We start from the raw sequence: 25,131 nt of genomic DNA on the forward strand, positions 1-25,131 counted from the left end.
CACACACAACTTGACTTAGTTGCCCTGAAGCCTAGTTATAGCTAGCTCACCATTCACAATCCCACCTAGTTTGTGTCATCATGTTTGGAAACGTTACATTTCATTCTCTCAGCCACATTGTTGATATTATATATATATGTGTGTGTGTGTGTGTGTGTGTATGTATGCATTATATTCCTGATGAAGGGCTTATGCCTGAAACGTCGACTCTGCTGCTCCTGAGATGCTGCCTCTCTTGCTGTGCTTTTCCAGCATCACACTCTCAACCCCTATTAATTCCTATTCTCTATTTTGGAAGGTGAGATCTTTCTTTTTGGCTGCTTTCAGTAGATTCTTTATGTTTTTTAAAAAAAAATTCGAAGGAATGTTTGCTTTCTGGGAATAACTCTCGTGAAACTCGCAATGCTGTGGCAGTACATAGGTGCAGAGGTGTGGCACAGGTGGGATTGGCATGGTGCGCAAGCGCGAGAGCTGCTCGGGGCTTTAAAACTTGACTGGGCGGCTCCTGTCGGGGCAGAAACCGAGGGAGGGTGAAGAGGTTGGAACGTGTAGCTGTACAAGGCGAAACCAGGTGAGAGACAGCAGCAGCAGCAGCAGCAGCCCAGAGAGGTGAAGCTATCCCTGAGTCAGGTCCTCAGACCATGTGTGTTACCACCTGCATTCCTGCTGGGGCTACTTTTGAGAACTTGCTGTGCCCATTACTCGCTCTGTCCTGTTATATTTCTCTTTCCTTTAATGCTGCTCAGTATTTAGTCGGTTTCAGGTAACTTTGCCAGCACTTTTTGCTTTAAGGAATGAGGTGCTCACTTTTTTATTTATTTAGTTGCTGGTTGTCTGCTGTAACTGAAAAGGCAGGTGGCTGAAATTTCGGCAACATTATCTCTTCAATCCTGTTGGGAAGGTTGACTTAAATCTGATCTTTGCTTTCGTCCTGCTCCTTTTTGCGATCCCTGTGGTATTTCGAGGCGGAACTTTGGTCTTCTGTCCTTTATCTGCAAACGCTTTGAATTCTCAGCCTGCCCTGTTTCACTCCGGTGTGTGATCGCTGAAATAAACGAGACCTACCTGTTAGGGTGCGGTGCGCTCTGGTGGTTGGCACTGACCTTTTACTTGTAATCTAACTAGGCCAGTTTAGAAATGTGTAACTTGGGCAAGGATTTGGTTTAAGTTTTAAACTTGTTCTTCCTGATGTGTGTGCGTTTTTTAATTGTTCTTAATGATTCTGCTTTTTTCCATGTTGATGACTTTCTGCGTTGGTATTTGTTTCTTTTAAGAATGTGGACAAACCTGTTTCTCTCCTCCTTCCCTGACCCCCCCCCCCCCCCCTCACATTTCAATTAATGATCTGGACTACAGTCGCTTCTGAACTGGGAAAGGAATGTCGTGAATTCCTATGGTATCTGGTTGTCTCTTTAAGTTGTTTACTGGAGTAAAATGTGCCAACAGGGATACAGTTTCCATATTGCCTTATTTAAATAAGTTGTAGCTTAATTTGAGAATTAGGTAAAAACAATGACTGCAAATGCTGGAAACCAGATTCTGGATTAGTGGTGCTGGGAGAGCACAGCAGTTCAGGCAGCATCCGAGGAGCAGTAAAATCGACGTTTCAGGCAAAAGCCCTTCATCAGGAATAAAGGCAGAAAGCCTGAAGGGTGGAGAGATAAGCTAGAGGAGGGTGGGGGTGGGGAGAAAGTAGCACAGAGTACAATAGGTGAGTGGGGGAGGGGATGAAGGTGATAAGTCGGGGGTGGGGGGGGAGGGTGGAGTGGATAGGTGGAAAAGAAGATAGGCAGGTAGGACAAATCATGGGGACAGTGCTGAGCTGGAAGTTTGGAACTAGGGTGAGGTGGGGGAAGGGGAAATGAGGAAACTGTTGAAGTCCACATTGATGCTCTGGGGTTGAAGTGTTCCAAGGCAGAAAATGAGGCATTCGTCCTCCAGGCGTCTGGTGGTGAGGGAGCGGCGGTGAAGGAGGCCCAGGACCTCCATGTCCTCTGCAGAGTGGGAGGGGGAGTTGAAATGTTGGGCTACAGGGCGGTGTGGTTGATTGGTGCGGGTGTTCCAGAGATGTTCCCTAAAGCGCTCTGCTAGGAGGCGTCCAGTCTCCCCAGTGTAGAGGAGACTGCATCGGGAGCAAAGGATACAATAAATGATATTGTTGGATGTGCAGGTAAAACTTTGATGAATGTGGAAGGCTCCTTTAGGGCCTTGGATGGAGGTGAGGGAGGAGGTGTGGGTGCAGGTTTTGCAATTCCTGTGGTGGCAGGGGAAGGTGCCAGGATGGGAGGGTGGGTCGTAGGGGGGCGTGGACCTGACCAGGTAGTCACGGAGGGAACGGTCTTTGCGGAAAGGGGTGGGGAGGGAAATATATCCCTGGTGGTTGGGTCTTTTTGGAGGAGGTGGAAATGTCGGCAGATGATTTGGTTTATGTGAAGATTGATAGGGTGGAAAGTGAGCACGAGGGGCGTTCTGTCCTTGTTACGGTTGGAGGGATGGGGTCTGAGGGCGGAGGTGCGGGATGTGGACTAGATGCGTTGGAGGGCATCTTTAACCATGTGGGAAGGGAAATTGTGGTCTCTAAAGAAGGAGGCCATCTGGTGTGTTCTATGGTGGAACTGGTCCTCCTGGGAGCAGATACGGCAGAGGCGGAGGAATTGGGAATACGGGATGGCATTTTTGCATGAGGTAGGGTGGGAAGAGGTGTAATCCAGTTAGCTGTGGGAGTCGGTGGGTTTTTAAAAAATGTCAGTGTCAAGTCGGTCGTCATTAATGGAGATGGAGAGGTCCAGGAAGGGGAGGGAGGTGTCAGAGATGGTCCAGGTAAATTTAAGGTCGGGGTGGAATGTGTTGAAGTTAATGAATTGCTCAACCTCCTCGCTGGATCACGAGTGGCGCTAATGCAGTCATCAATGTAGCGGAGGAAGAGGTGGGGAGTGGTGCCGGTGTAATTACGTGGTGCCGCTGTTCTACGTAGCCAACAAAGAGACAGGAAAAGCTAGGGCCCACATGTGTGCTCATGGCTATTGTCTGGTGATTGACTGACTGGAGATTTTTCAGTCTGGAGCTTTAGTGCTCCACCCCATCTTGCAGGCTAGGTTGGGTTGGAGTTGCTTGATTACTGACCTCTGATACCTGACTGTTTGGTAAGGTAACTGTAATGCTGTCATCGTCTTACTGGACCATCTGGCTGTTCTCTCATGAGAGTGGGGAGATGGCTGATGGGAGTTTCACCTTTATGGTAACCTTAGATGAGGGAAGATGTTGAGAGCGAGAGTCCTTGAGAGAATGGAAACCACCCTGTTGACATCACTTGGTGCTGCATGCCAGCTGTCTAAACGAACACCTCCATCCCCTCCAATCCTTATGTCCATCTCTCACACTGGGATTAAGAGGCGAACTGATCATTTGAGCACAGTGGCAACATTTTGATAATCTTGCCTCCCTAACTATCCTGGGGAGGTGGTAACTGAGAGCTACATTTGTGCTCATTTTTCCATAGTTCCAAAGAGATTTTCAAGAATCCTGCTGCTTTAATTAATTGCTTATACTTGAAACCCCCTCCATAGTCTCTTTGCTTTTCTCTTTCCTTTAAAAATAATGCTGCTCAGTGCCTCTTTCTCTGATTGAGCATTTAGTCACTTGTTAATATGAACATAACTGTGTAGCATCTGGGACTATCTTATTACTTTAAAGGCCTTGTAGTAGGGACCCTTTGGGGGCTGCATGGTGGCCCATTGGTTAGAGTGCTGCCTCACAGCACCAGGGACACAGGTTCAATTCCAGCCTTGGGTGACAGTGTGGAGTTTGCATATTTGTCTCCATGTCTACATATGTTTCCTTCAGATGCTCTGATGATGTGTATGTTTAGAGGATTAACTATGGGAAATGCAGAGCTACAGGATACAGGTGTGCATGGGATGCTCTTCAGAGAGTTGGTATACATTCAATGGGCTGAGTGGCCTCCTTCCTCACTGTAGGAATTCTATGAACAGTAAAACTGTCCATTTAAATTCTGTCTCCCTTTACAAAAGGTATTCATATAAGGTCCTTTAAGATGAGAGCCCACAGCATTAGGGTTAGTACACTAGTATTTATAGAGGATTGGCTAACTAAGAGGAGTTGGGAGAAAGGGGGCATCTTTAAGGTCGTGAATTGTAACTAATGGAGTATCACAATGGTCAGTGCTGGGGCCACAGTTAAATACCATATATTAATGACTTGATGAGAAAAGTGAATGTACTATTGCCAAGTATTTCGATGATACAAAAATAGTTGAGGCAAGTACAAAAATGTTACAAGATTAGAGGGATAGAGACAGGTTAAGTGAGTGAACAGAAATTTGGCAGGTGAAATATAATGTGGGGAAAATGTGAGGCTGTGCACTTTGGCAGGAAGAGTAGGACAGCTGAGTATTTAAATGGAGGAAAGATTTCAGAAAGCTGCAGTGCAGGGATTTGTGGGTCCTTGTGGATAAATCAATTAGTTTACATTTAAGTTCAGTGGGTAATAGGGAGGGCAAATGAATTATTGACCTTTTTTATTTTAAAGAGAATAGAGCACAAGGAGAGAAACTGTTCTAAAACTATATAAGGCACGAGTCAGACTAGAGCTGGAATTTTGTGATTAGTTTTTATCCCCTTTATCTGAGGAATTGGAGGCAGTCCAGAGAAGGTTCTCAAGGCTGATCTTGGGTGTGGAGAGATTTTCTTATGAAATATTGGCTAGAGTGTAATAGTAGAATGAGAGAATAATGTGCTTAAACATAAGATTCTTGGTGGCTTGACAGTGTAGATGTGGAAAGATTGTATCTCCTGTGGGAGAAGGCATAAAATTGTAGTCAAGGGTAACTCATGTAAGGCAAACGAAGAGGAATTTCTCCTCTGAACAAGGGGAATCTGTGGAATTATTTACGTCAGAGGACTGTTGAGTCTTGGTCATTAAGTATATTCAAGGCTGAAATGATTAGATTTTAATGAGCTAGGGAATTAAGATTTATGGGACAAATGCAGAAATGGCGATGAGGATTCTTTGATCAGCCATGGTCTCATTGAATGGTGGAGCAAGCTCAATGTAGACTGGCAGGAAGCTGGAAGAACACAGTAAGCCAGGCAGCATCAGGAGGTGGAGAAATCAATGTTTTGGGTGTAACCTTGATGGGCAGAATGGCCTTTTCCTATTACTACTTTCTTTTTAAAAAAAATCGCAAAACACCAAGTTATGGTCCAACAGGTTCATTTGAAAGTACTATCTTTCAGAGTGCTGCTCCGTCATCAGGTAGCCAGTGGAGCAGGATCATAAGACACAGAATTTATTGCAAAGATCATAGTGTCATGCATCTGACATGATATATTGAACAAACCGAGATTGCTGTTAGGTTTTTCATCTAAGTCTTTCATTAATGAAACCGGCAACCCATTCTAAAAGGTAAAAAACCTAATTGTAATCTTGGTTTGTTTAATATATCATGTCAGTTGCATGACACTATGATCTTTAGCAATAAATTCTGTCTTATGATCCTGCTCCACTGGCTACCTGATGACGGACCAGTGCTCTGAAAGACAGTACTTTCATATAAACCTGTTGGATTATAACCTGGCGTTGTGATTTTTAAAAATTTTGTCCACCCATTCTAACACCGGCACCTCCACAATATTTCTTTTGTAATGCAGCAATTACTCCTATGGCTATGGTCAACTAATTCAGAATTTTTATTTAAAAAATCGTGTGAAGAGCATGTTACTAGCCAGACTGACCTTCTTGCTTGTTCTCCTTGAAGGTGGAAGTGGTGAGATGCATTGAACCATACAGCAGTGTATGTGGGGTAGCTACATCCCTGCTGTTAGGGAGGGAGTTGCAAGACTTTGGACCCAGAAACAGTGAAAGAATGAGTTAGTTAGTTAGTTTGTTTGTTTCAGGATGGTGTGTAACTTTCATGGCAATTTTTAGGTGGCCTCATGTGTCTACTGCCTTTCTCCTTCCAGGTGGGTTTGGAAATATGTTGTCAATGGTGCCTTTGAAAGATGCTGCAATGCGTCTTGCAGATGATGCATTCTCCTGGCACTATGCTAGAGGATTTAGTCTGAAGTTTTTATTTTCAGTCATCAACTGCATTCTGGGTGACGACGCACTTGCTACATTCTATGATTTTTATCTGTGTGCAAGATCAGTTCGATGAACATTGTATGAACTCATCTGTGAGGTAAAGCTTTGTGGTATATGAATGGAAGTACTTAGTCTGGATAACCAGACTTTTGTATTTTGAGGAATTTTTTCATCTCATTGGAATATATAATATCAGTTACTAATGGCAGCTATAAATAAATGGATTTTTTAAAAAAACCCTTCTCTACTACGTTTGAAGCTCAAACCTGAATTGTGCCATCTTTGAACTATTTCTGCTTATAAGACCATAAGACATAGGAGCGGAAGTAAGGCCATTCGGCCCATCGAGTCCACTCTGCCATTCAATCGTGGCTGATGGGCATTTCAACTCCACTTACCTGCATTCTTCCCGTAGCCCTTAATTCCTTGTGACATCAAGAATTTATCAATTTCTGCCTTGAAGACATTTAGCGTCCCAGCCTCCACTGCACTCTGCGGCAATGAATTCCACAGGCCCACCACTCTCTGGCTGAAGAAATGTCTCCGCATTTCTGTTCTGAATTTAGCCCCTCTAATTCTAAGGCTGTGTCCACGGGTCCTAGTCTCCTCGCCTAATGGAAAACAATTTCTTAGCGTCCACCCTCTCCAAGCCATGTATTATCTTGTAAGTTTCTATTAGATCTCCCCTTAATCTTCTAAACTCCAATGAATACAATCCCAGGATCCTCAGCCGTTCCTCATATGTTAGACCTACCATTCCAGGGATCATCCGTGTGAATCTCCGTTGGACACGCTCCAGTGCCAGTATGTCCTTCCTGAGGTGTGGGGACCAAAACTGGACACAGTACTCCAAATGGGGCCTAACCAGAGCTTTATAAAGTCTGAGTAGCACAACAGTGCTTTTATATTCCAACCCTCTTGAGATAATTGACAACATTGCATTCGCTTTCTTAATCATGGACTCAACCTGCATGTTTACCTTTAGAGAATCCTCAACTAGCACTCCCAGATCCCTCTGTACTCTGGCTTTACGAATTTTCTCACTGTTTAGAAAGTAGTCCATGCTTGTATTCTTTTTTCCAAAGTGCAAGACCTCACATTATAGGGTGCATTCTGAAACTATAACGCAGTACAACATTCTTTCTTTCCAAGATTCAATTTCAACAGTAGTCTGGTAGTTTGTATTTGCCAGGTTCAAAGGAATTTTAATATCAAATGTTTTTTCTGCTTATTATTTTAGGTGATCAGAAAATGGCTAACACTAGCTCTGGAGTGAGGGTTTTCCAGGGATTGCTTATTTTTGGAAAGGTTGTCATCATGGTATGTATTTGCCAAACTGTTAATGAATTGTGTTCATGTTGCTGTTATGATGAGAATTGCTAGAAGTGAGGTTTATTACCATTTTGTAGGAAAATAATTCTTAGTAGAGTTTACAATTTTTTTTACATTTTAGACCTTTCAGTGTGATTTCACATTTCTAGTTATTTAGTAGTAAATAGAATTGTTGGAATATTTGTGTCTTTTCAACTATCTACATACAATTTCCTGAAGATAGTCAGTTCTATGTTTGCAAGTAGCAAAGGTTCCCGTAGTACCAGAATTTTAAAATTAAGTGTGCAGGCATTGTGTCCAATGAGTTGCACTGCACTTTTTAAGTGACCCAGTTTATTACCTCCCTTTGCATTATACTACAATCTAATCAACATTGTTTTCTCCATGAACTGGCATTAGAAGTAAACCCAATTTTGCTTAAAAGCAATTTCGAGTGTGCAATTTGTCTGCACTTCCTCCTTCAGTGCATACAAACTCTTCTAATCACTTCCTTTTAAATAAAAGACTCTCATCTTGGCCAGGTAGTTTATACTGGATCCTTAACTTCCTTTCTTCCATTTATATTTACAAGAAGTGTTTTTTTTTGTTTGAACCTCTCTGTACATGAGAACTAACACTAGTAAATAATCATCCAGCTCAGAAACAGACCCTTTGGTCCAACTCATCCATGTTGACCAGATACCCTAAACTGATCTTGTCCCATTTGCCAGCATTTGGCCCATATCCCTCAAAACTCTTCTTATTCATGTATCTATCCAGATGCCTTTTAAACGTTGTAGTTGTACCAGCCTCCACCACTTCCTCTGGCAGCTCATTCCATACATGCGCCATGCTCCTGTGAAAAAAGTTGCCCCTCCGATCCTGTTCAAATCTTTCCCCTCTCCCCTTAAACCTACGCCCTCTAGTTTTGGACTCCCCTACCCAGGAAAAAAGAGTTTGGTTAGTCATTCTATCCATGCTCCTCAAGATTTTATAAACCTCTATAAGGTCACCCCTCAGCCTCCAACACTCCAGAGGGGAAAAGAAACCCCTCCTGATTTGGCCTCTCCCTATAGCTCAAACGCTCCAATCCTGGCAATATCCTTGTAAATCTTTTCTGGACCCTTTCTGGTTAGCAACATCTTTTCTATAGCAGCTGTCAATGTAAGAATTGGCATGGATAGCAAATTAGCTAATGGGCAGGAAACAGCGAGTGGGGCTACGGGGTTGTTTTTTCAGGTTGGTGTACCCTATGACCAGTGAGGCATCAGTGCTGGGACCACAACAGTATACAATATATATTCATGATTTGGAGGCAAGAAGTGAATGTATGTGGCCAAATTTGCAAATGACACAAAAATAGATGGAAAGGTAGTTTCTGAAAGAGATACAGACAGTTTATAGAACGATTATTGATATGTTAAGGAAGTGGGCAAAAGCTTGGCAAATAGAACATAATGTGGGAAAATCTGAAGTTGTTCACTTTGGAAGTGAGAACAAAAGAAACAGAAGACTATTTATTTAATTAGAGAAAAACTGCAGAAAGCAACAAATGAACTTGTGTATGAAAGACAGAATGCTAGCAAGCAGGTGCAGCAGGGAATCTAATGGAATGTTGGCCCTTATTTCAAGAGGTTTGGAGTATAAGAGTAGGGAAATCTTATGACAACTGTACAAAGTGCTGGTGAGACTACATTTGGAGTACTATGAGCAATTTTGGTCTCCTTATTTAAGGATACCATTCATTGGAACCAGTTCAGAGAAGGTTCACTAGGATGTCCTAGTGGAGGGATTGTCTTCTGAGTAAAGATTGAACAGATTGGGACATTACTTATCGGAATTTAGAAGAATGAGAGATGTTCTCATTAAAACACATTCGATTCCTAAGGGGGCTTGAGAAAGTAAACCTCATGAGGGAAAATAGGACCAGAGGGCATAATAAATCTTGAACAAAAACAGGAAATAAAGAAAATGCCTAACGAGACAAACAATTAGCTGACCTGACCATTTATAGAACATAGAACATAGAAGAATACAGCCCTTTGGCCCTCGATGTTGCGCCGATCCAAGCCCACCTAACCTATACTAACCCACTATCCTCCATATACCTATCCAATGCCCGCTTAAATGCCCATAAAGAGGGAGAGTCCACCACTGCTACTGGCAGGGCATTCCATGAACTTACGACTCGCTGAGTGAAGAACCTACCCCTAACTTCAGTCCTATATCTACCCCCTCTTAATTTAAAGCTATGCCCCCTTGTAATACCCGACTCCATACGCGGGAAAAGGTTCACACTGTCAACCCTATCTAACCCCCTAATCATCTTGTACACCTCAATCAAGTCACCCCTAAACCTTCTTTTCTCTAATGAAAACAGCCCCAAGTGTCTCAGTCTTTCCTCATACGATCTTCCTTCCATACCAGGCAACATCCTGGTAAACCTCCTCTGCACCCGTTCCAGTGCCTCCACATCCTTCCTATAGTATGGCGACCAAAACTGCACACAATATTCCAGATGCGGCCGCACCAGAGTCTTATACAACTGCATCATGACCTCAGGACTCCGGAACTCAATTCCTCTACCAATAAAAGCCAGTACGCCATATGCCTTCCTCACCGCACTATTTACCTGGGTGGCAACTTTCAGAGATCTGTGTACATGGACACCAAGATCCCTCTGCTCATCCACACTACCAAGTATCCGACCATTAGCCCAGTACCCCATCTTTTTGTTATTCTTCCCAAAGTGAATCACCTCACACTTAGCTACATTGAATTCCATTTGCCACCTTTCTGCCCAGCTCTGCAGCTTCTCTATATCCTGCTGTAACCTGCCACATCCTTCCTCACTGTCAACAACTCCTCCGACTTTCGTATCATCCGCAAACTTGCTCACCCAACCTTCTAACCCCTCTTCCAGGTCATTTATAAAAATGACAAACAGCAATGGTCCCAAAACAGATCCTTGCGGAACACCGCTAGTGACGGCACTCCATGAAGAAACTTTGCCATCAACTACTACCCTCTGTCTTCTTCCATCCAGCCAATTCCTAATCCAAACCTCCAACTCACCCTCAATGCCATATCTCCGTATTTTCTGCAGTAGCCTACCATGGGGAACCTTATCAAACGCCTTACTAAAATCCATATATACCACATCTACCGCTTTCCCCTCATCAACCTCCTTCGTCACCTTTTCAAAGAATTCAATAAGGTTTGTGAGGCACGACCTGCCCTTCACAAAACCATGCTGACTATCCTTGATCACATTATTCCTATCCAGATGTGCATAAATCCTATCCCTTACAATTTTCTCTAAGACTTTGCCCACAACAGAAGTGAGACTCACTGGCCTATAGTTACTAGGGTTATCCCTACTCCCCTGTTTGGACAAGGGAACCACATTTGCTATCCTCCAGTCTTCTGGCACTACTCCTGTAGACAAAGAGGACATAAAAATCAAGGCCATTTGAACTAAGACTTCACTAATGCCTAATTCCTATTATGTAAAATTTAATGATTTTTGTGTTTCCTTTATCTGGCAGTCTATTTCATTCCAAATAAGACTTGCATGATTGATATTGAAGCTGAAGCTATGGGTGCGTTCTCATTAGGGTGGTTCCAACATTGCCAAATTAATGGTTGGGTGTGGCTGGATTCATTTTACACTCTATATAATGTGTGGAAGGACAAAATGATAACCATTATCTATATTTGCAGAATAGTTTGTGTTTTAGTGTTTGAAATATTAAAGCTTTATTTGTGTCTATGATATTTAGCAACTTATACAGATCATTAATTTATGATTGCCCTTTTCCTTTTGAGACTCTGACTACTAAGTGAATATTTTGCATCAGTATTTGCTGTGGAAAAGGATATGGAAATATAGACTGTAGGGAAATAGATGGTGACATTTTGCAAAATGTCCAGATTACAGAGGAGGAAGTGCTGGATGTCTTCAAACGGTTAAAGGTGGATAAATCCCCAGGACCTGATCAGGTGTACCCGAGAACTCTGTGGGAAGCTAGAGAAGTGATTGCTGGGCCTCTTGCTGAGATATTTATATCATCAATAGTCACAGGTGAGGTGCCGGAAGACTGGAGGTTGGCAAACGTAGTGCCACTGTTTAAGAAGGGCGGTAAAGACAAGCCAGGGAACTATAGACCGGTGAGCCTGAACTTGGTGATGGGCAAGTTGTTGGAGGGAATCCTGAGGGACAGGATGTACATGTATGTGGAAAGGCATGGACTGATTCGGGATAGTCAACATGGCTTTGTGCGTGGGAAATCATGTCTCACAAACTTGATTGAGTATTTTGAAGAAGTAATAAAGAAGATTGAGGACAGAGCAGTAGATGTGATCTATATGGACTTCAGTAAGGCGTTCAACAAGGTTCCCCATGGGAGACTGATTAGCAAGGTTAGATCTCATGGAATACGGGGAGAACTAGCTATTTGAATACAGAACTGGCTCAAAGGTAGAAGACAGAGTGTGGTGATGGAGGGTTGTTTTTCAGACTGGAGGCCTGTGACCAGTGGAGTGTCACAAGGATCGGTGCTGGGCCCTCTACTTTTTGTCATTTATATAAATGATTTGGATGCCAGCATAAGAGGTACAGTTAGTAAGTTTGCAGATGACTCCAAAATTGGAGGTGTAGTGGACAGCAAAGAGAGTTACCTCAGATTACAACAGGATCTGGACCAGATGGGCCAAAGTGCTGAGAAGTGGCAGGTTGAGTTTAATTCAGATAAATGCGAGGTGCTGCATTTTGCGTAAACGAATCTGAGCAGGACTTATACACTTAATGGTAAGGTCCTAGGGAGTGTTGCTGAACAAAGACTTTGGAGTGCAGGTTCATAGCTCTTTGAAAGTGGAGTCGCAGGTAGAAAGGATAGTGAAGAAGGCATTTGGTATGCTTTCCTTTATTGGTCAGAGTATTGAGTGCAGGAGTATGGTGAAATACATCTGTAGGCTCAAGTGTTTAAAGATTGTCTGTTAACTCTCGGTTTCTCTTTGCAGCTGTGCGGCATTGCATTGACGGCTGAATGTATTTTCCATGTTTCGGATCAAAATGACCTCTGGCCTCTACTTGCAGCAGCTAACAACACTGACGTTTTTGCTGCAGCTTGGATTGGACTTTTTGTTGGCTTCTGCCTGTTTGTACTGAGCATAGTTGGTATATTTGGAATCATGAAATCAGCCAAGAATGTTATCCTAACAGTAAGTTTGAATTCTGTCTGATAGATGTTATTTTATCTCAATTTGTCATTTGCTTTTGATTAGTGCATTTGCCTGGTCCAATACATGATTAGCAATAACCTGACATAACGCTATAAACATTGTATTGATCTGAACTTGGATCTGGCATGGAACCTTTTTACATCCCAGTTGAAAGGTTTTACATGGACTGCTGCTGAAACAACAGTCATTTTGGAATTTGTAAAATATTTCGCTTACCAATAGTGTTTAGTGAACAATACTGTTATGCATAATAAATTGCCAGTATATACTGACTAAATATTTCAGTTTAAGTGTGGGATAAATCTTTCAATATAAAGAATAATTGTATTTGAAATATGACTGTTTTGATACTCAAAAGCATATTTTAACTGAAATGTCAGGTTAGGAGATTACTAATCCAGATGCCTGGGCTAATACTACGTGTTCACATTTGACCACAAAAGCCAATGAAATCTAAATTAATGAATAAAATCAGGATTTATAAGAGTCTTAGTAATGATGACCATTAGGATCAGATTGTTTTTACAGCCTGGTTCAGTAATGTCCTTTCCTTTTAGGGAAGGAAATCTGCCCTCCTTGTCTTGACCTACCTATATTTGACTCCAGACCATAGCAACGTGATTGGCTCTTAATTGCCCTCTGAAAAGGCCTATGCAAATTGTTCCATTTGCAGGCAATCCTATGAAACAGTAAAGAAAGCTGCACATCCATCTAGTTATGGAATTGAAGTCCCAGACTGCCTACTTGAATGTAGTATTGCACCACTGTCCATGAAGGAATTAAAAGTTGCAATTAATCGTGCCCCTGGAAATTTACCATTTGCTAATCTGAATCGTGTTCCTCTTGATGAAGAAATCTGCAGGGATTATCTTATTTCTAGTTTAAGGTCTATATTAGTTAGTAACTTTTTTTTGGTGTTCTCTTTCAGTACATTATTTTGATGCTAATTGTTTACATCTTTGAAGTTGCTTCATGCATCACAGCTGCAACGCACAGGGACTTTGTAAGTAACTTCTTTCCTCATGATCAAACATAAAAATTAAAATCTCTGTATAATTTGGTCAAATCCATTCTCCTATAATGAATGGAAGTCCTGTCTAGAATGGTGATTGATCAATCTCAGTACATAATTTTTATTTAACATAAGTTTTAATCAAATTTACCATCTTGGAAGTTGGAAAGGTAAAACAATGATAAGGTGCATAAATAAACTCTGGTGCTGTAAAATAATGGTTTAAGGAGGTTTCATTCTGCATTTTGCCATTTGATAACAGTCTGGCAGTACTGCTTCCTTATTTTGAATACAATTGCAGGTCTGAATAACCTGGTGAATTGAGTTTGTAGAAGTGTTGTAACCTATAAAATTGAAGTATTTCTCCTGGATTTTCTGGTGCCCAGAAGCTTTGAATATTCATTAAGTTCAGATCAAAATGTAAATGAACTGAAACTTCAGTTGATGGTATCTGACAGGGAATTGTGACTGAACTGGATTGTTTGACACAAACACACAATACAAGCCCATGACTGTGACCTTGCAATCCAACTCAAGTTCGAACATTATATATTTTTTTCGTTTGCAAAATGAGGTTGTTATCAATCATTTAATTGAAACCTGCTTTTTGCTCATTCCAAGGGTTTGCAAAGGGTCAGATTTTGTGTTGGGGGTGAGGTTCCTTTCATAGCTAGCTGCTGTCAGTCCCAGCCTCACCACAGGAAACAGTCTACCAATTACCAGAGTGTTCATTGAAATCTGGTAGGCTGTACAAGTGGCTCTGATCACCCTCTGCTGGGAATAAGACTGGTGGTAAAGGCCTTTTGAGGGATCTTTATCAAGCTTTTAAAAGCCTCAGTTGAGGCCACCCCTGCCCTGACAATGTGGGGTGGGTAGGTATCAAGAATGTTGCCCAAGTTTTTACAGATGCAAACCTGCCCACGGGGAGATGCCTACCCCAATGAATCTGCTTCCACTCCTCATTAGAGGAGAGTTCCAGTTACTCATGTTTCTCAGGAGGATAAACCACTGTCTTAAATGGGTTTTGTAAAGGGAGCATTCTTTCAGCATCAAACCTGTCAGGGCACCTTAAGATATTTATGATTTCAGTAAGATATATCTCATTTTACTAAATGTCAACAAATCTAAGTCTGGTCTGTCTAATATTTCCTCTAACATGGCTTGTAATCCTGAGTCATCTTCCTTTATAGGAAAAGTGTGCAATGAGTGTCAGTCCAAAGTCTACAAGTTTGTCACATTCCTTTTAAAAGACACTGTTTTTTAAAAGGCTTCATTTTTTTTTACCGGGTTGATTTTTAGACTAAATCTTGAAATTCAACTTGCATTCTGGCCAAAGGGAAACAGTGTAAAGAACTTACGGATTGTTTAAAATACATGAGATCCGTCAGCTTTGGAGGGGAAAGCAAATAGGTGGCACTTCGGAACATTTTCCTCCAACTCTGAATTTGGGTACAATAACTTCTTCTTAATTGTAAACCTGTTTGTTGAGGTATGAGATCCTATTATTCTTTAGTTTTCTTCACTAAAAATATGGTCCTTTTTTTTGGAAATCTCTCTCGGTTGTAATTTTTCCTAGATTTCAAATAGTTTCTACACTTTTTTCAGCATCTTTCCAAATATTATTTTTCAGCTGGCTCCAAGCTTTTTCCTCAAGCAAATGCTCCAGTTATATGATAACCGAAATTGGCAGAATGATGATCAGTTCACAAAGTACACGGAGCTCACCCGTTCTTGGAATCGCGTCATGACTGAAGTAAGTAAGACAAGAATTCTTTGAAGGTAGCCAGACAAGTTGAAATGGTTGTTAACAAGGCTCAGGGTTTTATAAATAGAAGTGTAAAGAATAAAAGCAAGGAAGTGCTGCTTCACCTCTACAAATCATTAGTCAGACTACTTTTGGAGTATTGAGTTCAGGTTCTGGACACATTATTTAAGGAAGGATGTCAAACCCCTGATGACTGCCAAGGAAATTTGCTAAAATTATACCAGGAATGAGGAATTTTAGATACAAGGTAAAATTAGAAAAGTTTGGTCAATCTCCTTGTAGCTGAGATGACCTTATTGAGGTCTTCAAATTTTATAAACAATTCAGAGATGGTAATGAAGGATATTCTGTTTCCATTAGTTGGTATGTCAGTAGCTAGGAGAAAGTGAGGAATGTAGATGCTGGAGATCAGAGTCGAAATGTGTGGCGCTGCAAAAGCATAACAGATCAGGCAGCATCCGAGGAGTCCTGATGAAGGCTTATGCCCGAAATGTCGACTCTCCTGCTCCTCTGATGCTGCCTGACCTGTTGTGCTTTTCTAGTGCCACACTTTTCGACTCATTTCAGTAACTAGGGGTCACAATTGTCAGCAAGCGAGCCAAGAGTGAGATGAGGAGAAACTTCTTTGCTGAGGGTGTTGTTAGGATTTGGAATATGCTGCTGGGGGAATGAAGGAAGTGGATTCCACTTCAAAAAGAGCTGGATATATACTTGAAAATAACTTTAGAGGGCAACAGAGATAGGGCTGGAGAATGGGACTAATTGGTAGCATTTTTTTTGGGATGCAGTGCATACACAATGGGCCAAATGGCTGTCAAATTCTATGATTCTAAGAAGAGAGGGAGCTTGTGTATTGTTCTAATTTGCATTCTTACTAGCTCAGCCCAGCCTTCTAGCTTCCTGTTCAGCAACAGTTTATTAATAAAGCTGGATACACAATCAGATTATAGAGCAGCATAAAGATTCCAACCTCCTAGCAAAGTACTGAGACCAGTTGCATCTCCGTGTTTCCCAGAGTATCAACTATATATCGTAAATGCTATTGAGAGGGGTAACTAGGCTGATTTCTGAGTCAAGGATTTCCTATGAGGAAAGATTGAGTCACCTGCTTGTGCTCATTTCATTTATAATGCTGAGTGATCTTTTTAAACCCTATCTCTACAGATACACTGAAGTGTTAGGCTAGTGAGTGATATTTAGATGTAATAAGTGCATTTGGGATCATTTTCATCCTGTGGGGGTGAGAAACCTAAAGAATTATTAGCATTTCAGATTCCTTCAGAAGTGGAATTTTGAGTGAAGAACATGAGGAATAAATCTTAATGCTTCACCCAATACACAGCCTATTTTTTATTTTAGGCTGTTAAGAAGCTTAACTACTGAGATTAAGAAAAGTGACAATTTTTTTTAAAAATTAGCATGGAAACTGTACCATATATTAGTGTACACCTGCTTTCTTGGTACCTTAGTTGGAAATGACCGAGGAGATGGGGAAAACATATTGCTGATTAAACTCAACAGCATCTATGGGGAGAAAGCAGAATCAATGTTTCAATTCCAATAACCATTCTGATAAAGAGTCACTGGACTGGAAATGTTAACTTTGCTTTCTCCCCATAGATGCTTCCAGACCTGCTGAGTTTCTCCAACAATTTCTGCTTTTGTTTCAGATCTTCAGCACTTGCATTTCTTTTGTGTTAGGTGAGATGAAAGATTCTCTTTTGTGGGTCAACTCTGTTCTGTCTATATGTGATCCTGTCCTCGCCCTCACTCTTCCACCATTTTGTTTTTTCTGGTCTATGTATCTTAACAATTGTGGTTTGTTGTTTGAGATGTATACTTTCAGTGTTGCTGTATTTCTAATATTCATTGAGACTTCTTTTTGCCTAGTTTGGAAGAAATCATAATAAAAGAAAAACCATCACCGCACAGTACCATGAAATCTCTTCCTTATAACATCTAAACAGTTAATAGAGTAGCTCATTTGAGTGAGAAAAAAGGCCTCTCTACCCAATTGTTTGAAGATGGCTGGCCAAAAAGGCATTCACTTAGTCTGTTCCACAGCTGGAAGTTGCATTGGTTTTACAGTATGCAGACCTTGAAGAGACAGTATGTCGCACCTTTGTAGATGAAGTTGTTCTTTTTTCTTGCAGAATAACTGCTGTGGTGTAAGAGGACCCCAGGATTGGATTGAGTTCAACTCTGTATTCAGATCAACCCATTTGGATTCCGATTTCCCCTGGCCACGAGAATGCTGTACAACCGACTTTGTTGACCAATTTCGAAATGTGAATGGTTGCAAACTTGGTGTTCGTGGCTTTGTTCATAATCAGGTAATGTGAAGCTTGGATTATTCACGTTCCTTGTTACAACTGTACTAGGTATTGGTGGCACTGCACCTGGAGTAATGAATTACATTTTGAACCTTTAACGTGTACATAGAATGGAAACTGTTGAGGGAGGGTTCACCAGGCTGCTTTCTGGGACAAAGCAATTGTTTTGAGGAAAGATTGAGCAGGTTGGGCTTGTGCCCATTTCACTTGGAAGAATGAGAGGTGATCATTCACTTGAAACAAAAAATTCTGAGGAACTTGACGAGAGGGATGCTGAAAATGAACAGACAGTTTTAGAAGCGATCTCCATTCAACATGGGGATAAGGTGAAATTTCTTGAGGATCATTAGGATTTGGTCACCTTTTCCCCTGCGAATAGTGGAGGCTGAGTCAATATTATCTGTAGGCTGCATGGTCACTGAGGTCCTGTTAATCCTGATTTGGTGTGCTGATGCACTGACATCCACCTGCTGAACAATATATTCCAGGCTGAGTAAGACAGCTGTTTGATCGTGGGAGTCTAAGGTTATGGGGTTACCAACAAGAAAATAAGTTAGGGTTCAAAATGACACTTCTCTTTAGAGGAAAGCAAACATACTTTTTAAGTTAATAATCACACAACATAAGGTTATAATCCAACAGGTTTATTTGGATGCATTAGCTTTCGAAGCACTGCTTCTTAACTGCTTGATGAAGGAGCAGGGCTCCAAAAGCTAGTGCTTCCAAATAAACCTGTTGGGCTATAACGTGGTGTTGTGTTATTTTTAACTTTGTCCACCCCAGTCCAACACTGGCTCCTCCAAATCATGTACTTTTTAAGAGCTAATTACCTGTGGTATAGAATTTTTGAAAATTTTGGATCATAATTTCTTTCTCCATAAAAGATGAGCAAGTAACTACTTAAATGGTGGATTTACACAGACTTTAATTAGTGCTTCAGATAATTAGGAAGGCTATATGAAAGCTGAACTTTGATACTTGCCCAAGATGATGCAAGCCCCACTAGTCTACATTTACTCACCTCAGAGGAGGGCAAGCACATCATGTGAACTCTTGTTGAGTCATACTCTTGGTCTGGCTAAAACTTCCTTACTCACCAATCCAGCCTATGTATGAAGCAGGATCACAAGATCTGTACAGTTTGGTGCCTTAACTAGTGTTGGATACAAGTTGTGCAATTGAAAGAATCAAATCCTAATTGGTTGCAATATATTCTGTCCAATTCCATTAGTGGTGCCCTATTGCGTATTTTCTTTTAGCTGGAAATGCTCCAACACCTTCATTGGCTCTGCCTGAACTGATTGGGAACATGTTAAGGGAGTTGTGAGAAATTTATAGTAATCATTCACACAGGGGTTGGAGAGGGAATATTTAACGATTAATAACAGGAGACATGAAACCATGTGCAAGAGGGATTTGTGTGACAGCCATTTTGATTACTGGCTCCTCTGGCTAACCTCTACACTTAAAAAGGTTAGCAACCAAACCACATCTTGAAAAGATAGCAAAAGGCCAACCAAAACCCACAGATGGTGAGGAGAAAAGTGTACCACACAGATACAAAAAATTGAAAATTAGCTTGAACTTGATTGAAGTGTCCTCTTTCTGAAATGTAAAAATGAACAAGTTGTATTGATGGACATAAGTTGTAGCTGTTCTATACATAAATCATAATCAGTTTTTGACTTTGCTAGTGGGTGGTTGCATGCCCACTATAGTATGCTGGGTGACAATACCTTACAAGTTGACTCCCATTAAAAATGAGAACCTGTGATCATGCTTTCAAAGTGCTGGCTGCTCTGTAAACAGAAGAAACATTGGCAAATCCAAAATTCTTGTGCATGTCATTGTTTGGCTTGTCTTACGAGAATTCCTAAAAGCGTGGCATTCCAACCAGAACTCTATCAACAAACACATCAAGTTATACCCCATCTATCACCCCCTGAGAAAAGGAACAGGAAGTGACATCACCACAGGAAATGACATCACCAACCCAAAGAAACCCAAACATATAAATAGAAGCAGGAATTTTAGCAGTGCTTCACCTGAGGCCCACTGAAGGTGTTACCTAGTAGGGTAATGAAACTTTTGGAAATGAACCTTCCAGCTCAGTGAGCAAATCTACATCGCAAACCTCAACCTGAGCTACAAATCTTCTCTGTATTTGATAAACAACAAGTCCTATTGCAGTACCAACTGCATTATCTTCTGCTTTCCAAGTCAATACGTAATCTGTACGCTGAGATACCAGTCTGAAATATACTAGTCTGGCTGTGGGTGCTTGAGATTATGTGGACCTTTTTTTTATTGCTAAGAAAGGGCGTTCATCTCCTTGTTTACTGGAGCAGTCCTTTTTCTACACAAACTCTCAAACACTGTTCTCTAGTTTAGTCTTTAGGGTCTCTTTCTTCACATACTCATTCTGTAATGGTGTCTTCTCTGTTAGTAATATGTCAGTCCTGTAGAATCATAGAATCCCTACAGAGTGGACCCATGCAGACACTGGGAGAATGTGCAAACTCCACACAGACAGGTACCCAAAGCTGGAATTGAACCCTGGTCTCTGGCACTATAGCAGCAGTGTTAACCACTGAGCCACTGTGTTGCCCCATCAGATAAACAATAAGTCCCCTTCATCATGTTGTTCCATGCTGTACACAATCCACCACGTTGTGCTCATCGTATTCAGTCTAATTCCATGCAGTTCCTTATCCCAAGGAAACTTGAAGAATTTATTAGTATATTTTTTAAATTGGTGTAACTATAATTTCTGATTGCTCTCTTATATTTTTGCAGGGATGCTTTGAATTTATTTCTGGCCCTCTGAACAGACATGCTTGGGGTGTAGCATGGTTTGGATTTGCTATCCTTTGTTGGACTGTAAGTCTCTTTCTTTTTTTTTTCCATGAGCATTATTTTGCTTGTCAATGCATTATCCTACAATACATTGATCATACAGTAATGCCCTATGCTATGTTTCCTTCAAATTTTGTGCACAATGTTTTTTTTTAACAAAAAATTGTTACCATGCATATAGGTTAATTATCATGGTGTGGTAGGCCTTGCAGGCTGTCATGTAAATCAAAGTTGCTGATTAATCATCTGAATAACTTGAGTGAATACCCCTTGGTCTCATCAAGTAGATCTGAGCATTGAATGTCATATTATTTGATTTTGTAACTTGATGCTGGATTTTAAATAAAAGCAGCCAATGGCTTCATTTGGCCTTTATATGAGCTTTTTAAAATATAGCAGAATTGTTTTGTCTGCTTCTCTCCTCCTTTCCACTAGACTAGATTGTTGCTCCATTTGGTGCAATCAATTGCTAATAATGTTTCCTAAATGAACATTCACATGATACCTAGTAAGTTCATGCCAACATTGAACTGTGGCATGGAGGCTGTCAGCACTCACCCCTACTTTAACTTCAGTGGATACGTTTTGCAGTATGAGTTACTGAATTCCTGTTAAGACTGATAGATTGCATTTACCCTCATCATCTGAGTGTGCTTAGGTGAACATAAGAATTGCAAGGTGGATTTAACCCTGCCATTCAATAAGATCATGACTGAGCTGCTTGTGGCCTCAACATCACTCTTTGTCAGTTCCATAATTCTTTTGATTTGTTGACTTTAAGACAAACCCTATCGTCTTGAATCAATTATATCCACTGTTGTCTGGGATAGAGCATAAGCATTCCATAGACTAAAGCCTGTACTACAGTTGGAGTTGTTTCAGCACATATCGAGTTGAAACGGCACATGTACTTAAAACATGAGGTTTTTTTTGTTCATTGATGTTTCTCTGTCTTTGTGCTATTAACTGAAGAAGCTCCAGTCAATGTATCATCTGCAGAAAACAGACTCCCTTTATATTCATCCATTATTGTAGTACAGAGTCTATGATGCACTAAATTTAATTTGAAATTGATATTTTAATCATACACAGATTCTTTGGAGAAATAATGAATGCTTTTTGAAGTGAGTCATGGATTGGGTAGAGAAGATAGAACATAACTTATAGATACATGATTGGCTTAGTCCAGAGGACAAACACTCCAACCTGACATTTCAGTGCAGTAATTGGAATAGTTGTCTTTTGGATTAGATGTGAAACAGGTTCCACCTACACTGTATGAGATAAAATGGCTCTTACACAAGAGAGAATCCTTTGCTTCCCTCTTGTATTAGCCAATATTTATTGCTCAACCAGCATGGTTATTATTGCAATATTATTTTCATCCTAAGAGCAGAAGTTGCAATGATAGTGAAAAATGTGTTTTGACTATTTCTATATGGATAACAAAAGATAGACTTTATAGCATAAGTGAATATTTTGTTTTCTTCTTGTTTCAGTTCTTTGTCCTTGCTGGATCAATGTACTTCTATGCAATACTGAACAATTAATGGCATTGGACTTCAAACATGGACTTGAAATCAAATCTGTTTGCAACCTTCTCACCTTGTATGGCAATACTGAGGACTCTTAGTCTGAACCTGTGAAGTATTGGGAGTTGTAATCTGTTCTGTTTATATTCAGTCCCTTAGATTTCCTCTTGCACCTTCCACTTGCTGACGTGGGGAAGATCTTATATAATAGACATAGTTGTTGTTTCTGCATTTTTAAAGTACTCTTAATTTTATCGGATGATGAAAATAGGCCAAGATTCAGAAAACTTCTGTACATCTGCCTGAACTTCAACCCAGTAACAATGTTGTGATATTAGCTTCACCATAAACTATAACTGCTAGTGGGAATTGGATTCTACTTGCCTCACGAAGTTCTTAGCTCTTGGCGAGGATTAAATACTCTGAGTTGGTGAGAATAGATGAACCAATGTTCAACTTTAAACGATAGTTCAGCTACTCCTAGCTATACAGATGGTTAGGATTCTGTTCCACAGTTTGTAACTTGAGGGCAGATTAGTCCGTTAAACTGGCTTCCTACAAGGGGATAGATTAGAAAGAAACACAATCCCTTTAGTCATGGCACAGCAAAAGAAAAACCTTAAGTGCCTAAGCCTCTCACTCTTGCAACCTTAAAATTTAAACCTACATGTTTAAAGTAATTAAATTATCATCAATGTCTTCTTGAATAATGAAATGATTTGCATGCAGTGGTTAGTTACTAGTGTAACGTAAACAAGTAAAATTGTACTGTTGACTGTTACTTTTTGTGACATTGGGGTTATCAATGTAAAAACACCTGAAAACAAATTTTGTAGGAAAGTAACTATAAGTGAAGGTGATGAATTTGGTATATTTTCCACCTCTTCTGTAAACTGAATATTAAACATGTAATATATAATGTACATTATGGGTTTATAGTGTACAAATCATTTAATTTTTAAAAATAAATTATTGCCCTGAAGGTTAATGTGCAGTTGCTTAAATTAAACATTACAAGAAAGGTGAATCAAGTTGAGCTCCAGAATTCTTGAACAGATCATGATCATCCAGGAGGATAATGTCTCTGGTCTCTTGGAAAATCACTCGAACATGAACGAATGATAACATCTTCACTGAAGTCTAAAGATATGCAGATTAGGTGGATTGGCTGTGGGGAAATGCAGGGATAGGTGGGGGAGAGGAGCAGATGGAATGCTCTTCGGAGGATTGGTGCGTAGCCCTCGATGGGCTGAATGGCCTGCTTCCATACTGTACATGTTCTATTCTATAATTACAATTGATACTGTGCAGAAGGAAGCCATTCAGCCCATCATGTTAACACTGGCTCTCCAGATAAGTGTTAAGACTTGGTAACAATCTCCTACCTTTGTCCAGTCCCTTGCACATTGTTTATATTCAATAATCATCTAACTCCCTCTTTAGATGTTATGATTGAACCTGCCTTCACCACACTTTTGGGCAATGATTTCCAGACTCTAATCACATTTTCCCACGTGTTATGCATTTGTTTCTTTATCCAAATTCATTTATCTGGAAAACTATCACCTGGTGGAGATACACAGACCTGAAATTCGAAGAATCACTTTGCAGTTTGATTGCTCGGTGTGCTGGATTGTTAGTACTTGACTGTCAGGTTTCTGCAAATTAAAGTGTTCATCCTGAAGATAGGAGCAAACATAGATCTTGCTCTGCTGTCTCCATTGACCAGGAATTTGGACTGCAAAGGTTTCACTTGTCTCAGTGCCTCAAGATCCAAAGTGTTCCAAGTAGCATTTTGGAAAGGTGCAAATGAAGGTCCTAGAACTCTTGGAATAGTAGGTTTCTAGGGCTTGTAACATGGGAATTGAAGCAAAATCAATTACTTTGAGAAAGGACTTTGTACTAAGTGTAAACGTTTGATGTGCAACGATTGCTGATTGTATCTCCCAGTGCTGGTAGAGAATGCTAGAGATAGCTTGAATCTCTTTCTTAAAAATAAGTCTTTGTCTGGTCTATAATTAGAATCATAGCACATAGTACAGCACAGAAACAGACTCTTTGGTCCAACTTGTGCATGCCGACTAGATATCCTAAACTGATCTAGTGCCATTTGCCAAAATTTGGCTCATATCCCTCATACCTTTCCTATTCATGTACCCATCCCAATGCCTTTTAAATGTTGTAATTGTACCAGCTTGCACTACTTCCTCTGGCAGCTTATTCCAATCAGGCACCGTCTTCTGTGTAAAAAAAAAAAAGTTGTCACTTAGGTCCCTTTTTTAAATCTTTCTCCTCTCACCCTAAACCTGTCTTCTCCAGTTCTGGACTCTCCTCCCTGGGGAACAGACCTTGATTATTTACCCTATCCATGCCCCTCATGATATTATAAACCTCTATAAGGTCACCCCTTGGCCTCCAGCAACCCAGGGAAATCAGTCCCAGCCTATTCAGTCTCTCCCTCCAGATCAAACCCACCAAGCCTGGCAACATCCTTGTAAATCTTTTCTGAACCCTTCCATGTTTCACAACATCTTTCCAATAGCAGGGAGACCAGAATTGAGTGCAGTATTCCAACAGTGGCCTAACCAATGTCCTGTACAGCCACAACATGACCTCCCAACTCCTATTCTCAATGCTGTGACCAATAAAGGCAAGCATACCAAACGCCTTCTTCACTATCCTATCTACCCGTGACTTCACTTTCAAGGAACTTTGAGCCTGTAACCCAAGGTCCATTTGTTCCGCAACAGTCCCCAGGACTTTACCACTAAGTATGTAAGTCCTGCCATGATTTGCTTTAACTTTTTTCTAATTTCTACATTTTACATATAAAACTCTTCCATTGAAAGGTGCTCTAGGGAGGGAGTAGAGTACTTCGTAGTGGCAGAAGATTATAACTTTGTGCGAGTGTACGAGCCTCATCAAAAGGGAAACGAGGAGACAGATAGCCATTTGTCAAATCAAACTGGAAGAAAA

The 25,131-nt window shown here is 40.7% G+C and overlaps 1 protein-coding gene across 1 annotated transcript; it reads left to right on the forward strand.

Annotated features, from left to right (window-relative positions):
• The first annotated feature begins 498 nt into the window (after positions 1 to 498).
• Positions 499 to 23,137, forward strand: upk1a (uroplakin 1a). The gene is made up of 8 exons (XM_043700661.2): positions 499 to 571; positions 7,343 to 7,422; positions 12,436 to 12,636; positions 13,586 to 13,660; positions 15,300 to 15,422; positions 17,588 to 17,767; positions 20,564 to 20,647; positions 22,123 to 23,137. The coding sequence occupies exons 2-8, from the start codon at positions 7,354 to 7,356 to the stop codon at positions 22,171 to 22,173; spliced, it is 783 nt and encodes a 260-aa protein (XP_043556596.2). The 5' UTR covers positions 499 to 571; positions 7,343 to 7,353; the 3' UTR covers positions 22,174 to 23,137.
• Positions 23,138 to 25,131: the final 1,994 nt, after the last annotated feature.

Source organism: Chiloscyllium plagiosum, unplaced genomic scaffold (genome assembly GCF_037043375.1).
Source record: "Chiloscyllium plagiosum isolate Xiang-an unplaced genomic scaffold, Cpla_swu_hap1 HiC_scaffold_12, whole genome shotgun sequence".
Taxonomy (NCBI): Eukaryota; Metazoa; Chordata; class Chondrichthyes; order Orectolobiformes; family Hemiscylliidae; genus Chiloscyllium; species Chiloscyllium plagiosum.